The 17703-nt window shown below is 41.3% G+C and overlaps 2 protein-coding genes across 3 annotated transcripts in view; both read left to right on the top strand.

Annotated features, from left to right (window-relative positions):
* klc1b (kinesin light chain 1b) overlaps nt 1–5478 on the top strand; it is a 30129-nt gene extending 24651 nt beyond the window's left edge. For both annotated transcript variants that reach the window (XM_028603073.1, XM_028603072.1), the window contains exons 14-16: nt 1885–2009; nt 3354–3411; nt 3544–5478. In XM_028603073.1, the coding sequence (XP_028458874.1) occupies nt 1885–2009; nt 3354–3411; nt 3544–3618 (258 nt within the window). In that variant the 3' untranslated portion in view covers nt 3619–5478. The remainder of the gene's footprint in view (nt 1–1884; nt 2010–3353; nt 3412–3543) is intronic.
* Nucleotides 5479–7565: 2087 nt separating this feature from the next.
* ptk7b (protein tyrosine kinase 7b) overlaps nt 7566–17703 on the top strand; it is a 79954-nt gene continuing 69816 nt past the window's right edge. The window contains exons 1-2 of the mRNA XM_028604030.1: nt 7566–7872; nt 7996–8161. Coding sequence (XP_028459831.1) covers nt 8041–8161 — 121 coding nt within the window. The 5' untranslated portion in view covers nt 7566–7872; nt 7996–8040. The remainder of the gene's footprint in view (nt 7873–7995; nt 8162–17703) is intronic.

Genomic DNA, 17703 nt, shown 5'->3' with positions numbered 1-17703 from the left:
ATGTTTTGGTGGTACAGTCGCAGTGCCCACTCTGGCTATGGATACTGTATTTTGAACACGAAGCTTAATGGAGTGTGTTGCCTTTTTTTCTTACACAGTTGTTTGCAAGCAAACCTTGTCACTTTGGTGAATCGTGTTTTTTTTCGACACCGAAAAGTACAGTGCGAGTGTTTCCTCAAGATCAACATGTTATTTCAGATGTTTAACTAACTGAATGTAAAATGACTTTAACATCTTTAAAGTGTAATTGTAGGCTGTATTCATAGATTTGACAAGTGCATTCACTATACGGCTTTTTCGGCATGCTACTTGCCTTGATTCTTCATTCCTTCCAATGAGTACACCTATACTCCTAATGCGACTCTGAACAAAAGAATTGACCATGTACATCATATAATTATGACAATATTGTTGTGTTAGTGGAATGCTTATTTATTGAACTGTCTATTCTTGGCATATATAGTGTGATTTGAGTTTCCTAAAGTGGAAGAAACATAAATGGTAAGGTCTATAAGCACTATCTTAGTAAGTAGAACTGCATTATATTTACCATTCTGCATTGTGAAGATTATTGCATCAACACTTGTTGGTATTCTCGAATAAAGTTTTTCATTTGTGAAGTTTTGTCTTTTCTCTGCATCGGACTGAGATGTCTGTGTCATCAGTGGAAACTTTAGTTTCTTCTGTAGTGGCGTCTGCAGCGCCTCCCAGTGGAACACACACACACATTTATTTTGGCAGATACTTCTGGTGATAAGCCTGTATTGCATTATGATGATCACATAATCTGGTCACTGCTTGGTTAGTAATTCAAACACACTATGCAGGACAGCTGGTATGTAACAAAATAAATGAATGGATGAATTGATAAGTTACTATGGACCTTTTTCACAACAGACATTTTGACTTGTCATAGTAGGAAAAGCACGGCTGAAATTGATAACCTTAATGATGGCTCAATTCCATCAAGTGTCCCAGTAAGTAAGCTATTTCAGTGAGTCAGCATGAACAATACCAGGGCCTCTCCTAAGTCTAATGCAGCCATCATTAATGGTTTTGAATACACCTGTGCTTTTCCTACTACGACATGTCAACATGTCTGCCCTGAAAAAGATCTATAACACACACAAAAAAAACTCTTTGAACTTGATTACTCCCATTATCTAATCTGCTGGTTGATTTCTGGATACATTGATTAATCATTTGGTCTGTAAAGAATATAGTGACAAATGTCCATCACATATCCTATAGCGCGACGTGACGTCGCTTGTTTTGTCCAACCAACCGCTTTTGCTGTCACAAAAGACAAAAGAAACGCAGCAATTCCCCCGGTTAAGATGCTGAAACAGAGTAATGATTGGCTTTTTAAATGACTTAAAGGATAAATCAAACATCAGAATAGTTGCTGATTCTGTAGATAAGAAAAAAAGAACACACCGCACAACCATTGGAGCCCTTCACACAAGTGACCTTGCTTGATGGATGTGCAAACTGAAGTATCTACAGTTGATTCTAATGGTGTAACTTTTCAAAAGGCACATTATACTTGATGGTTTACGGAGTGATAATGATGACAATTTTGTGGAAAGGTCCGTTATCGGACGAGGAAATGACGCTATAGCGCCGCATGCTGTCTGTAACGCCGCACACGTTTGCACATCTAGCTAAATGTTTCAGTGTCCCCTAATGTATTGCTCTTTAAATGATTTCATGTATAAACCCCCTTTTGTGAGACTCTCGGTTTGGCTGCAAACAGCCATTCATAACAGTACTGGCGTATGCAACATCAGCCAAAATAAAAAAATAAAAATAAAAAAAAGAGAGTTGCATTCTGAGTTCTTGTCTCCACAGCTTCAGTGGGTTGATTGTTGTGTGTGTCTGCAGGACGGCAGTGGGGCCCTCCAGCGCAGCGGCTCTCTGGGAAAGCTCAGGGACGTCCTGCGCCGCAGCAGCGAGCTGCTGGTGAAGAAACTGCAGGGCAACGGACCGCCTGAACCTCGCAGCACCAAGTAAGAACAGAAGAAAGCCGCTGTTATTGATGGAGAGAAAATTCTATGTAGTCCTCGTTGAAGTAGTAAGCAATGTCAGTGGGAGGCGAGCAGATTCCTAGTAGTAGGTACAGTGCTCGGGTCAAGTGAATACACCCATGCTAAAGGTGACTAAAAAGAGGAATAAAAAAAAATCTTTTTTTGGAAATTGATCTTAATGCCTTCATTAGGAAAAATCCAACCTTTAATTTTCTTTGTGAATGAATAATGTATCGTAAATAAATACATGTTCTTCCTTAAAATATAGGGGGCATAAGTCAGTACACCCCTATGTTAAATTCCCATAGAGGCAGGCAGATTTTTATTTTTAAAGGCCAGTTATTTCATGGATCCAGGATACTATGCATCCTGATAAAGTTCCCTTGGCCTTTGGAATTAAAATAGCCCCACATCATCACATACCATTCACCATACCTAGAGATTAGCATGGTTTTAGTTCAGTTAGCCTAATAGCTGGTTTGATTTGCATTGAGAGATGATCTTATGGAATCTACCCCATGCCAATCTCTAGGTATGGTGAAGGGTATGTGATGATGTGGGGGGGGCTATTTTAATTCCAAAGGCCAAGGGGACTTTATCAGGATGCATAGTATCCTGGATCCATGAAATAACTGGCCTTTAAAAATTAAAATCTGCCTGGCTCTATGGCACACGTGTCAAACTCAAGGTCCGCGGGCCAAATCCGGCCCCTTGCTAATTTTGATCTGGCCCCTATATATACATTTAGGTTCACAATACATTTTGGCCCACCTACTTTTTGTCACTTCTCACAAAGTTTTTTTCCGACATTTTTGATGGTTTTCCCAAAAGTTTTTGGCATTTTTTGTCGACCAAAACTGTAAGTGAGAAGCCTATATTAGATATGCAATAATACAGTCAAAGATATTTTCCCATGACATAAAAGCAATACACATATGTCTGGCCCTTGACATGATTCTCATTTTCTAGTGTGGCCCTTAGGGAAGCCTAAGGGAGTTTGACACCCCTGCTCTATGGGACTTTAACATAGGGGTGTACTTACTTATGCCCCCTGTATTTTAAGGAAGAACATTTATACAATGCATTATTCATTCACAAAGAAAATTGGTGTCCTTAAAGTTTGGACTTTTCCTAATTTTTTTTTTAATTAAGGCATTAAGATCAATTTTTTTTTTTATTCCTCTTTGCAGTCAACTTTAGCATGGGTGTATTCCCTTGTTCTGAGCACTGTAAATAAACTCTCCAGCTTCATGAATAATTATTTGGTACCTGTGCCATGATCTAAGATACTGTGTGAACATTATTTATCTTCTATTCGTTCAACAGCATGAAGCGAGCTGCTTCCTTGAATTACTTGAACAAAACCAGCGATGACCCGTTCCAGGTGAGGAACAGTTTTCCAGCCTTCTAAATAGTATTTAATTTAGGCTAAGTTATTAGAAATGTAACATTTTAGCCTTCATAACGTTCACCTCTTGTATCGTCCGTGTTTTGTCGTCTTCCCTTTCCGCGTTAGACTCGGGGAGGCAGTCATTTCAGGGAGAGCCGGGGCCTGAGCTCCAGCACTGTGGATCTCTACACAGGAAACTGAGCAGCAGGTGGTGTATCAGCTGATCTGTTGACCCACCCAAAGAGGCTCCTTCCTTTGGCTCGTTCTCTGAGCCCTAGCGAGCTCCAACAACACTACCAGCCAGCCCCCCCCCGCACACCCTTCCTCTTCCCGTCGGCATCCGACCCAAAGACCCATTCGCTCCAACATTCAGACCCAAAGACATTTTCAGTCATCTATACATATACATACATAACTAGTGGGGGGGTTTTCCAGCTGTTTTTTTTTTTTTTTTTTTTTTTTTAATCCAGGTTGTTGCTTTTTGGTCTTCCAGAAAAGAGAATTGATGCATTTCTCCCCCCCATCCTAACATTGGTGTCGTCTCACTGCCTCCTAAATGTGGCCACGATAACATACCTCATCTCTCTTCCTCTTATTCAGATATATTCATATATATTCATAATCACTGTGACTCTGCACTTTGACTGCATCTGTTGCCATAATGTCACCTGTTCTGGTATGTTTCTCCTTATGTTGTTTTAAGATATTGGTTTTGTGTCTTCCTGTGCCATTCATTGGTTTATTAGTGCAAATTAGGAAAAAAAGATACTTTGTAGATTTCTGTTTTCTCCAAAAAAATACAACTATTAGAAATAGGCAGTGGTGTAGTCTAATGTATTGTAGTGGGTATACTGTACTGTGTATATTGGCCACAATTCGCCTTTGGGGGAGGTGGGGCATATCATAATGGGGGAGGAAGGGGGTCTGGGTGTCCTCCCCCAGGGACGTTTTGAGCATCAACGACTTCATTTCCTCTATTCGGATTCACTTTTATGCACCCATTTACGATAGAAATACCTTTTATTTAGCCTATGTGAAGAAGAAAAACATGACAATTCAAAATATATCAAAAATATAATGGAAAGTACATTGTTGCGTGGCATTTTTAAGTGGGTATATGGAAATCCTGGATCTTTCTTAGGGAGTATACTGCGTATAGCTGCGTATCGCGTAGACCACACCACTGGAAATAGGTATGTTGAGTTTGAAAGACATAATGTAAAGTTGGCATGATTACAATGTTTAAAAAGAAATCATTTTTATTTTCATTTTAATGATTTTTGCCTCTTGAGATTTATTTGCATCGTGAGGTTGTTGGTTGAAGCTTTGGGAAACAGGGTGACATGTTTATCTTCCTGACGTGATGAATTTCTGCGGCTGCTGCTACAGTAGAACCTCTACAGCTTTGAGGTCCAAGTGTGTTTTTCTGCACCGGTTTCTCTAGTATTGCAGAGAAAAATGTAGGAATGATCTTTGAGTCATTTTATGGTCTCAGAGTGCTGAAAAACACAACCATGAAAATTTTCAACTTTTAAGATTGTATATAAAAAGAATGATCAGGCCCAACTGGGTCGCTTAATTAATCCGGGTTGTCCTGAATGATCTCTGGTGCCATGCAGGACTCTTCTGCAGGCCGGCTGCCTCTCTGTCAGTCGGCCTCTGCAGGTTTGAGCTGCCAAATGTGAACACATCATCCTATTATGTTGTTTACAGTGATTAGAATGTGTGATAAAGTGTCTAGATATGTGATAATGGTAGGGTTTTGTTTTTGGGTTTTTTTGCACAATTCTCAGATTGGTGTCTTCTGTCTTTGATTGCGGTTTTAGTTCAGACTCAAAAGAACTGGAATGTCTTGTAATGATGTCGATTTTTTTTCCTTGTTTTTCCTTTTTTTTTTCTTTCATCGTTTGAAATAACTGTATACAATAGAATCTGATTCGAAATTCACAAATATTAGAATTCAACAGGAATAGAACTGAGAGTTTAACGTGCATCTCTTTGGATCTGGTATATATTAGACCATCCCATTTGTCACAAATACTGTCTGATCTTGATTCAGAAATAAAACCAATAATTTTCTATTCATAGTTCTATTCATGATTTTTGCCATTTTTTTCTTTTTCTTGTATAAGATAGGATGTGGCTGGCTGATTTGAGGATTCCTTGCAGCCCATGACAATCTGCATAATTGTCAGGATTTGAAAAAAACTTGTGTTTAAAGTTCTTAAAATGAATGAATTTGCTTAAAAAAAAAGTACTCGACCAATGTTATCTATCGCCATGTCCCTGCAAATTATAAGACAGTGAATTCCAGCAAGTAAGATCGTTAAACATCAGTGTCTCTGTAAGTAAGTGTGGGAACCCTGATGCCTTGCCAAGACGTGATATGTCTCCCGGAGTTTTCCCTTCTTTTGGTAGGAGTCAGCCCGGGGTTTTCTCAGTGTGTCAGAGCTTTAATTTGGAGCCCCAACCCTTTATCACCTCTGAGAGCTTTGAATTAACCCACCCCAGGATGGTTTCATTCTCCCGAGAGCTGTCAGCTCCTTCTCCCTGTTGTTTTGGAAGCAAACGGCAAGTCAGAGTAGCAGAGTTCGTTAGTGCATGAGAGTTGACACCATGCCCTCAGAAACTTTACCTTCTCATTCATGGTTTTTGTATTTTGGAATTTCATTTTTACAACCGTGTATCCTCCTATCCACTTCAGCCCCTTTCCTATCAGCAGTAACACTGGTTTGACCCTTTTAATCCTTTGGCTTGGTTGACTGCATGTTTCTATCAGCCATCCTGGTGCCAGCTGGACCAGCAGCATGTCACCAGTCCCACACACAGTACTACCAGTATTGCCAGCAGGGGGCTGTCCCCTAAAGATGAGAGTGATGTATTTGCATGGGCAGGACTCGCTGGGTTTGTGCCATTTATTACTTGTCAAACTCTTGAATGTACAGAACGGGCTGCTTCGCTGTTGGTTTAACTGTGATGTGGGAGCATTGTGAAAAGAAAAAGATTTTTTCTTATTATTATATTAATCACAATCAGGGATATTATACAACATTACAGTTAGTCCCTACATGCATAATAGACATAGAGGTGTTATTGAGCCAATTATTATAGAGGATTATATGTAGAATGATAAAGACATAAACTAATTTTGATAGATTGTAATAGCATAAATAGACAAAGGCGCTGCGAACTGTCAATGGATTTGGAAAAGGGCCAAATTGGACTATTTTGCAATGAAAAATCTGTTTAGTGGCCTACCAAAATGTAAATATTTCTCTAAAATATTTAATCTTTGGGACATAAACGCATACTGGATTCATTATTTGCAATGCATTGTTTCTATTCTGTATATGTGCAGGTGAAGTAAACAGTAATCAGGTTGAACCAGGGGGTCGCAGTGTTGTACGCCTTATACAGGTCGGGTACGGGGACCGGAAGCTGAACTGTAGGGAAAGAGGGAATCCACGTCAAACTACCAGAGATACACAGCTTGATACAGGATGTTTTGATTTCAAAATAAAATGACATTATTTTGTATATGACAGACATACGCGTGTAGGCCTACGGAACCACAGAATAGTTTAAACTGTTGAGGGCTTGTTGTGTCTGTCTGTAGGCTTACTGTTTAACTAAAAAGAGCTACATTGATAGTACAACACCAAAACATATGAAACAAAAACGTATTTGCTAATAATATAATAACATAACCTATAATCTACGTTAAGTGTGCAAATCAAGTGTGGCAAATAAAAAAAAATATTAGAATAATATTAAAGTTATACATAATGTTCAAAGTTGAGTAGCCTAGATGCTCAAATATATAGGTAGTTATGCCAATCGCTTTTTCTAATAGGCCTATTGTCTTTACACGTGGAAACGAAATTGAACTAAACAAAAATGAAACAACTATTGAATAACTAAATACAAAAATAAATAAATACAAAAATAAATACACAATATATTTATTTATTTATTTTTAGAAAGTACGGTTGCTACAAATTGAAAAAGAAAATGTAGAGGAAATTACACTGTCTAATATTTAATTTGAAATTCCTCGCAGGAACACGTGTGTATTGTTTCGGCCCACTTGACGCTTATGTTAAAAAAAAAAAAAAAAAAAAAAAAAAATCACACAGGCGAGTGGGAGGAAGCCAACTTGGAAACAGCGCGGAGCCAAACTCCCTCTTGTTGAAGACTGAACTGGCCCGGCGGTCGGTGGCTCTGGAGGGAGGCAGACAGCGGCTACACAGACCGGGTTGTAACGAACCACCGCGGCTCATATAGCTACACATCAACCCTCCGTCCCGTAACCTACCTGGAAGTTTAAACTTCAAACTTTCGGCGGGGCTCCTCATTCTGAACTCGTTAAGTCGTTTGTCTGGCTGGCCTTGTAAACCGAAGCGTCCGTCTCCACATGTTTCTGCCTTGTTCCTGCTAGTTTTCCAAAACAACCAGGTGAGCGGGCCGTCTGGCTTCCCCGGGGGACCTGCGCAGGTAACGGGGTCGGTTTACCTGTACGCACACGGTGACGCACGACTCTCTTTGACGTTTCCTTTTCGCCCTACGGCTCTCCCGTAGTCGCCAGAGAACCGCACCGGGGAGCCGCCGAGCACCAGGACTGCCATGGATCTACCAGGACGGAGCGAGACCCGGCGGAGGGAAGGCAGAAGAAACCCCGCGGTGACTAACAGGAGAAAACCACCGGTGGATAAGCTGTACGCCGTCGGTATTCTCTTCCTACAAGGTTGGTAACAAGCTACTCTACATTTCAAACACACTTGTACCCTTACACTTCTATTTATTTCCATTCATTCAGAGGCTGCAAGACAAGAAGAAAACGTTCAAATTACACTTATTGTAGCAGACCCCGACGTTGACCTCCATGCTTTTCTAAAGGATTTGCTGTTGCTGGTTTCACTTAGCCTAGTTCTTTGGGCTTACTGCCTGCACTGTGAGAGAAAGAAGTAGCCGACTTACTGAGAGTGAAAGTCAGTTATAGCTGCTTTTTCTGTCATTATTTAACAACAAAAAATTTAGTTAAAGTTTAAACTAAAAACATTTAATTTGAGGGAGGGCGGGGGGAGGAAGAAGGAAGGCAGGAAGGGGGAACCCCTCCCCCATTAACCCCAGCTCGGAGGAAAGTAATAAGGCTTTTGAATTTCAAAATGACCGATGATTTCATCCATAGGATATAACTAGAAACGAGGAAAACATCATGTCTGTTTACATTTTACTCGAGTTACACTGCAATTAAATTACAATTCTGGAGCAGAGCTTATGGTGGGTTTCCACCCATCACTGAAGGCAGCATTGTCATGTCATTATGTATTCCCAGGAGTATACTTCCATCCTCGCATAACACATTGGATATGCCATTTCAGATTATCATATTCATAGCTCTGTTTGCATGTTTGAACTGCCTCTCCGAGCCCCAGCTTGGCATGCTTTCATGGGTGCCATTCATATGCACTGGTAGGGAGCAGCTTCTGCCTGAGTGTTATCCAAAAGAGAAGAGCTGGAAAAAGAGAAATTAACGTGACAGCAACGCACCCCCAATGTTGTCGAATCCTTTTAAAAGTTCATAACCTTGGCTGCAGAGTGAAGAAAGCCATGAAAAGCTCCTTCCTAGTTTGTGCAAGGAATGCTCTTAACCTGCCAAGGATCAGGCTCATTAACTCACCGCTCATCATGTCAAAACTCAGTCAGTTTTATCTGATCTCCACATGTAGACTGAAACGAAGACCAGCACAGATTGTGTTTGCCTGTGCCTTCAACACCGCCGCGATAGCCAGAGTGGCTGAAAAATTCCTTTAAGTTGAAGTGTCTGTCGCCCCCTCCAGTCTCCTCATGGTGCCCACTTTGGGATGAATGTGTCCTCTGTGTGCAGGCAGCAGGGGAGACGGAGGCTGCAATGGGTTTGTGTTTATAAGATTCATTAATAGAGCCAAGCCAGGTACTGTCACGGCAGCCTCGTGTTTTAGCCTGCTTTGGAAATGTCCTATTTTTAAAAAGGGCCTTCTGAATATGTTGAAGTGCTGCAAAGGCCAGAAATGGCAGCGAAAGAGACCGCGTTGTTATTGTGGCTTTATTCCCACATGAAGCTGTCCACACCAAACGCACCATGTTTCTCGAGGGGCGTCTGATCTGCAGGATCTGGGCACTGTGGTCAAATATTTACCCAGATCTTTTTCAAAAAAAAAATGTAGGTTACAGTAATGGCTCTGTTTTTACCCTTCCACTCTTTTGCTTTTCTGTATCTTGATCTATTTGTAGTCGACCAGTGGCGTGCCCCTGAAGCAGCTCTGAGCAGATGAAAGCTACTTATGGAGTTAATGTCCATGATATTATTGCAGCATCTCTCTGTCTATCTGCCTACTTATTCCTTCCACCCTCCGTCCACGTCTCGCGGTGTGTTTCTCATTCCCCCGCTTCATCAAGGCAACCTCCTTCCTGATGTATGTTTGTGAAGAACCGACTGGGCTTTATTGGCGAGGAGCTGAGATGGATGTGAAATGTTTCAGTAACCTACTTGTACACTCCTCTTTGATCTCCCTCCCTTTTGGTGCAGCTGGAGAAGGTCTACATTTTCTCCTAGGCGCTTTAATAATTTGGATGCCTATGTAAAAACTAAAATTCACCTCATTCTGATTTTAGAGGTGTGCAGTCAAGTTTCTTGATGGAATTCAATAGTGAGTCCAGGCTTAGTTGACTTGGATCTTCTCTCTGGCTTCCATAACACGCTGTAAAACAAGATACTGTCACGAAAGTGCATGAGTAGCAAACCACAGTGTATATTATTAGATATGTGTAATGGATTTGTTGTCCGGTCAACAAATGGATGGTGTTTTGCACAAGAATATAAGGGATACAGGAAGTCTGTGTTGTGCAGAAGCTCTCTTGTATTTAGGAATCGACCAGTGTTTTACTAAGTGGTGGTTCCACTGCTTCTATCAGAAGGTCCATTAAGCTAATATGTAGCATACTGTTTCAGCTGGAGAGCGGCACTGAGCAAATACCATCGGGGCCCTTTTTTTTTTGATATTTTGCCAGAGGCTGTTTGGCTCCACACTGGTCCTCATTCTCTGAATACTTAGATTCAGAGGGGATGGGAGGATGACTCCTAAATAAACACAGGAATATATATAGTGTTGAGTGGAAATGGTCTGTTTACTATCAGGTAGCTGTTTGTTTTTTTTAGTTTTTTTTTTTTTTTTATCCCGTGGTCGACCACAATCTTCAAAATGAAATTGTACTGTTGGAATTTATTTATACACATTTGAGTGGATTACAATACAGAGCATGGCATTAGATTGGTATCTGTCATGCACAGCTGCTAATTCATACATCATATTATTGCATTACATGACCATTTTAAGGAAGAACGATTATTTTTTCCCATAAAACAAAGCTCACTCTTCTTGTTCTGGGCCCTGTTGTCCTATTTTTTTTATTTATTTCCACCACACCAATTGGTCGCTTTGTTACGGCAGAGTAAGGCTGTGATTTGTGTTTTTAGTAATTTTGAAGTACAGGTCGTGTAAGTGCTGGGCGATAATTCAATATTACCTGCAATTTGAATTGCGGTCATATCGCGATATGATCCTATGTTAGTGTTGAACAAGTTTCTGTTTTAGTTACAAACTAAATGTAACGTCAACTTTAAAAATGGTCAGCAAAGGCTTCTTAATATAGGCCTATTTACCAGCTGACATATACGCCGAAACAGGTACTGCTTCTGGAAAATCTTCTTATTAATATTGTGATATTGATTTCAACAATATAACCCAGCTCTGGCTTGTGGTGTTTTTATTGGATTGGTTTATATTGTAATATGTAGCGTCATCTTCCCATGTATATTGAAATGCTGTGGAAGACCAGATGCATGTAACCCTTTAGAGAAGCTATTGAAGTTATGTTTTAAACCCCCCTATAGACATATTACTGTATATGGTGAGGCTGTATGTGGCCATTACTATATTTACCAGGGCTGTTTCAGTGATAGCCAAAGCTAGCTGTGCATTGAGCAGAAAAAGAATGAAGAGTAGAGTTGAATAATAAGATCCGATTCTCTCTTCTGTGTTTGTGCACATCAGGGAGGTTGACTGGTAGCACAAGTCGTGAGACTGGGGGAGGATTTACCGAGGTCTTTCATGGCTCTAGTTTCTGGTCATTTATCAGACAATGTTTATTCAGGTTTAGGTGAAGCCTTTTGAACTTCTTTTCCACCCAGTTGGTATGTGCAGTTTGCACTCACTCCGTCGTATAGGGCTCTTCTCCCAGGGGAGGATCTTCTTGCACTCTCAGAGCTTTCAATCACGGCTACCCAATATCTCAGACTTGTGGTCCTTGTCAGTTCTAAATTGGTGTGCCTGTGTCTCCTCGGTTCTCTGTCCTCCAGCCCGTGACCCCAAAAACTGATAAAGGTCTGCCATCTTTTGAAGATCTTGAAGAGGAGCGAGGGAGAAAAGGGCCTCTAGCGAAGATGCATGTCTGGCTCAATTGAAAACATGCAACGCTGTCATAAATGTATGTACGTACTGTGTCTTCAAGTTTAATCAAACACGAGCAAAGATGTCCCATTTGACAGCTACATGATGCCTTCACCCCGCATTACGTCTTTTCTTTGATGTCAAAAAACGGAGTTAAGGAGCACAGAGAGAAGCAAGGTTGCATGAGTTGGGATGTGAAAAGACACATTTTCCCTTCTTATTCTTATCGTCCTCACTATGCTTATTTTTCTTCTTTCTTTCTGACGCATAAATTAACTGGTGGACCAAAAGGGAAGAAAATGCTTCATTTTGGCTTCAGTTTAGTTTTTTGCTGGCGTTTCTTAAATGTGTTGATTGGAATCATTTTGAAGTTATGGATCAATTGTTGCCAAAAACAGTACTCGCCAGCCAGAGGGACAGATGAAAGAGAACGATGGTCGTGATAGCTTAGAAGATGGTGTGTGTGTGTGTGTGTGTGTGTGTGTGTGTGTGTGTGTGTGTGTGTGTGTGTGTGTGTGTGTGTGTGTGTGTGTGTGTGTGTGTGTGTGTGTGTGTGTGTGTGTCCTGCTGATTTTTGCAAGAAGACGGAATCTCTCCGTTTCTTTGTGCAGACCGGAAAAAGAACCACAGTTCATAATGACCACTGCCCTCTGTGGCCCCCGTTGGCCTCTTGTCATCAATAAACGAGGACTGAGCTCCTCTCTTTAAATGCTGATCAATGCACCTAATGACCCGTGCACGTGACCGAGTTTGTGCCCGTTGGCTGAGGCTCAGGTGTTTTGTGGTTTCGCTGGCTCTGCTGTTGGACCCTGTGGTTGGGATTGGAGTCCGGCCTTGTAGATCTCGGTCTGTTTTTCCTCTCATCCTGTCGTAGTTGGTCTGTTGCCCCTCGTGGTTGCCAGTCTTGTCTGCAGGGATCTCTGTTGTTTATTGACTTGGTGCCTGCCGGCACAGCTCTGTCTCCTGTCCCGTCTGGGCTGGAGGAGTGGTAAGCCTGCACCCCCGACCCTGCTGTTGACTTTGTTGTGTTATGCTCTGCAAAGTCTTTTTCTTTCTTTGCTCCGTGGTGTTTCCAATTACTTGCTACCATGCTACAGTGGGATAGTATGCATGGTAGAAGAGCTTTGTAATTTACCAAGGCTTAAGTCCTGAAAATCGCTTCTAAACATTGCAAAAAAACACAATTGATCCCAACCGAACCCTTTGTTTTGTTTTTAAAGAAATGTCTTATGAGGGCTCATAATTCAACAGTGAGCAGAGCTGCAACAATTAGTCCGTTAATCGATTAGTGAATTGACAGGAAATGAATTGGCAATAATTTTGATAATCCTAATATCCTAATCTTTCTGCTTATCCTAATAATTTTTTTTTTAAGCAAAACCGCCAAACATTTACTAGTTCCAGCTTCTCAAATGAGAGGATTTGAAACTCTTTGGGTTTTGGTCGGACAAAGCAAGACATCTTAAGACATCTCCCTGGGATATTTGGAATTACAACAGGCATTTTCTTTTGACAATTTCCATTTGACTATTTTACAGACAAATTTATGAATTTAATAATCTATACTGAAAATGATCATTAGTTTCAGCCCTAGTGGTGAGTTTTAATAATACAAGCAATACCTGTTTTAAGATTCAGCTTTACTTCTGTCATATTTTACTACATTTAAGTAGCATGTTTTCAAGGTTAAAGCTGGAAATCTCTATTGGGCCACAATTTTGGAAAACTTTTATTAAAAAAAAAAAAAAAAAGCGAGACCCCATCTAAAAGTGTCAAACCTGAAGCCAATGCGGAGGGCTCTGGCTAAAGGGCTACGATACTAAAGTCCCCGGTCGCATTAGGACACGTCCACACGTACCAAAACGATGGTGGACCCATTCTAGTTTAAGCTATTATAGGTAAAGGCAGTGATCCTTCACTAATGTGACATCATTGTCCTCTTATCAGATGCAGTGGCTGGCATTTCACCGTCTTTAACCTCGACCCTGTCTAACCCGCCGTTGCTGGATCCCTTACCTGCTTTATGATAGTGATAACCTTTTGATTCACTTTCCCTTTTGATGAATACAGATGTTTTGTTGGTTCGCCGCTGCAGATATAACCCACTCCGACAGTTGTAAATCCTTACTACAACTTTCCCCCTCCCGCACGGCAGGTGTGAGGCCCCGGTGAGGCAGGCTTGCCTTCAGAGTGAAAACAAAATCCCTGCTTTGTTCCCACGCCGGTGCCAAAGCATGCGCAGCGCTGCCACTGCATTCAAATGCATCTGATCGAAACGTGCAGGAATGCCTAATTTGGCTTGAGCCCGTTTTTTGAAGGGGAGGTGGGGTAGAAAGGAGGGCAGGAGAGGAGAATGGCGTCTGGCATGCCATTGCATAATCCAAGCAGCCATTAACTCTTTGTGTCCCGAGGTTGAATGAACTCATCGTAGCAACGGGCCACAGGCAGAGTGACATCAGTCAGCTCTCAATCAGTCCTCAGCTCCTCCCCGCCACACCAGCGGGTTTAAACAGGCTGAAAAGGCCACTGGTGTTTAATGGGAAGGGCCTTCAGCTGTGTTTGATCTTCTAATGAATGGGGTCAGCTGGCTACAACTGACCCTGCAGAGGGCCCAGTTGTTGTTTGGAGAGAATGTATTTACCTTCAGTAGTTTGCATGGCCTGGTATCAGTGCTTATTTACCGTATCATTCAGTTTACTTGTTCTCTGTCGTGTTTGGCGCTGCTCCTTATGCGTCCATTTCGTCTTTCCGCTGTGGGTTGCAAGCAGAGCTTAAAAGGCCAGATCTGTCTCCATAGCAGGCTGTACTGTGTTAACCGCCCGGTCCTGGTACCTGACTGTACCTGCGGATCTTGGATTTGCTCTGTACGATGGAGCCAGCATAATGTATGACTTAAGCTGGTGGCTTTATTAGCTCTTGGCGCGGGGAGCCTGTGAATGTTTTAGAGCTTTCCGGTTCCTTTGAATCCGAGCTCATACATTTTGGATTTGAACCAAGTGCCACGCTACCACTGGTGTTCTCCCAGGCTTTGGAGGATCAGTATCTTTTCAGTTGTTTTCACAAAGAAGAAGTTCCTAAAGGTTTTCCTTTTAAATTGTCCCTGAAAGAAATGGGGGGATGATAATTTTGCGGGGTGGTTCAATTGGAGATTTCTTTGTGAAGAAAATGTTGAAGAAAATGTTGACTTCATGTATAATGGGGATGGCGGTTACTGCTTGCATGCAATCTTGATCAGTCAGGATCAAGTATGTCTGTGCAAGCTAAAAACACCGTACACAAAAGATTGTACAAAATGCTGCCGTATTTAATTAGTTTAATTAATTTGTTTTCTCATTTAGGAAATATTTGGTCACGCTACTTAGATTGGTGGGTGTGTGTGTATATAATATTTTCTTCTTATCAAACTCCATTGTCTCTGCTGTGCTGGAAATATCTCAATGAGATATAATGTAGAAGACTACTTAACTGGAGGAATAAGACAAACGGAAAATGCCAAATAACAAAATGGGCCCACAACTTGAATATAAATCTCCAACATTACTTTTCTTTAGTGGACAAGCACCTCATGGTCTCAGAATGTCATTCATTCATTTGTTCATTCATTGCTTCATTCATTCATTCATTCATTCACAGTTTCTGCTCTCTAGACCCATTAAACCCCAGCACTTTGCGGCACTGCTGAGCTGTTTGGGTTGTTCAGCGTGTATGACACAATGTACTAAAATGTGTAATAGTAGATTTATCATTGATCTTTCCTCTGTTATTGTCTCTTTTTCAGAATTGATAGAATCTTTTTTTTTTTTTTTTTTTTTTTTTGCTCTGTTATCGGCTTAGATTTATTTATTAGCCACGTACTCATCCAGTGAAACCTCTGCTGACCCGAGATCTGTTACCCAACCATGTTTGACGATTATACATCTCCTCTTCTGCAGCCACTAGACCCATCCACATTAGCACATCATGGTCAGCATGGTTCTATATTAGTAGACAGTAATTAGCAGAGCAGAGAGGGAAGCTCATTACTCAGCCAGCATTGTTATTTTCTGTGGTTTTAATTCTGTTAAATAACCTCACCAGCCTCCACAGCTTCATCTTGTTTCCTCTCCGCTGCTGCTGTACTCGCACTCTGTTTCACCTTCCTCTGCTCCTCTGCTCACTTAGTTTGTTACGGTTTCAAAAGCTATGCCAACTACTGAATCCCTTTAACCCCCCCCCCCCCTCATCCTCCTTTCTGCTGTCCTCTAACTGAACCTCCTTCTGAGTCTGCGTTGAAGCCAGACTTCAGTGTTTTCCTAATCATTTCTGACAGAGGGATGGCACAGCAGAAGCAGACTGAGTAGGTTTGCTGCATGAGGAAGTTTAGTTTAAACTGCGTTTCTTTGCTCAGTGTTTGGGAAGCGATCCTCCTGATGGCAAGGGAGCTGAAAATTAGCCCACAGTTGTGGGGGGGGGGTAGGGGTGTTGAAATTAATCATTACATCGATGCATCGCGATGGACGATTTTGCGTCGATTCAGTGACAGATCATAATCTATTATTGCCTACTGATGTTACTTACTGTGTTCAGAATGCGCTACGTTCAGGAAGTGTCTTTTATAAGAGCAGATAGAACAAAAGGGAGAGTTCATATACACTACCGGTCAAAAGTTTGGGGTCACTTAGAAATTTCCATTCCACTCCATTACAGACAGAATACCCGCTGAGATCAGTTGCATTGTTTTTTTTAACCAGGGCAGCAGTTTTCAGATTACATTATGTGCTTACATAATAGCAAAAGGGTTCTTGACTGTTGTAGAAAGAAGTGGCTGATCTTTAATGCAATATCTACATCGCCCATTTTCAGTAACCATTCATCCAATGTTCCAAATGCACATTCTGTTTACTAATCTGATATCATTTTAAAAGGCTAACTGAGAAAACATTGGAGAACCCTTTTGCTGTTTATGTAAGTACATAATCTAATCTGAAAACTGCTGCCCTGGTTAAAAAAAACAATGCAACTGATCTCAGCAGGTATTCTATTTATAATGGAGTGGAATGGAAATTTCTAAGTGACTCCAAACTTTTGACCGGTAGTGTAGCCTATATCTTTTTTATTATTATTTTTATTATTTTTAAGATTATTTTTTTTATTTTTTGGGCTTTACTGTCTTTAATTGATAGGACAGCTAGGTCAGAAAGGGGAGAGAGAGGGGGAAGACATGCAGGAAATCGTCACAGGTCGGACTCGAACCATAGACTTCTGCGTCGAGGCATAAACCTCTAAGTACATGTGCACCTGCTCCACCCACTGATAATGGTAATCGAATCGTGAGACCAGTGAAGGTTCACGCTCCTACTGTGGGAACGTTGTTTTTATATCCAAACTAATTGTCTTTCTCTCTCAAGTTTGTACTGACACACAAGAGTCTGGTTCTTTACTCAGCGTCAGGGATCTGGCTTGTGACCTGTGCCTATTTCTGACCAAAATGCCTCCCAAAGGTTGTTTTTATGTGTTTATAGCTAGGGTTCCTGTCCGGAGAAAACCGGTTGGTTAGTCCTGCAACATCTGCTATGGGAAGGTGCTTCCTGTTTGCCTGGCATTATTCCCTCCATCCTTCCACAATGTAGCTTCTGTTGTGGAGACTGATATGAGGTATGGGGCTGCTCTTGGTGTTTATTAATACAGATTTCATTTTGTATGTGTACAGTATACTTGATCGAAAACGACCCTGGCTGTTTTACCGCATTAAACATGATTATTCTTGGTTTCCATTGAGGATTTTAGTGCTGCACGGTCTAAAAGCTGTTTTTAAAAG

The sequence above is a fragment of the Perca flavescens genome, chromosome 17 (genome assembly GCF_004354835.1).
Source record: "Perca flavescens isolate YP-PL-M2 chromosome 17, PFLA_1.0, whole genome shotgun sequence".
Lineage (NCBI taxonomy): Eukaryota > Metazoa > Chordata > Actinopteri > Perciformes > Percidae > Perca > Perca flavescens.
Note: the sequence above shows the minus strand (reverse complement) of the source record. Positions and strands in the feature narration are given on the sequence as shown.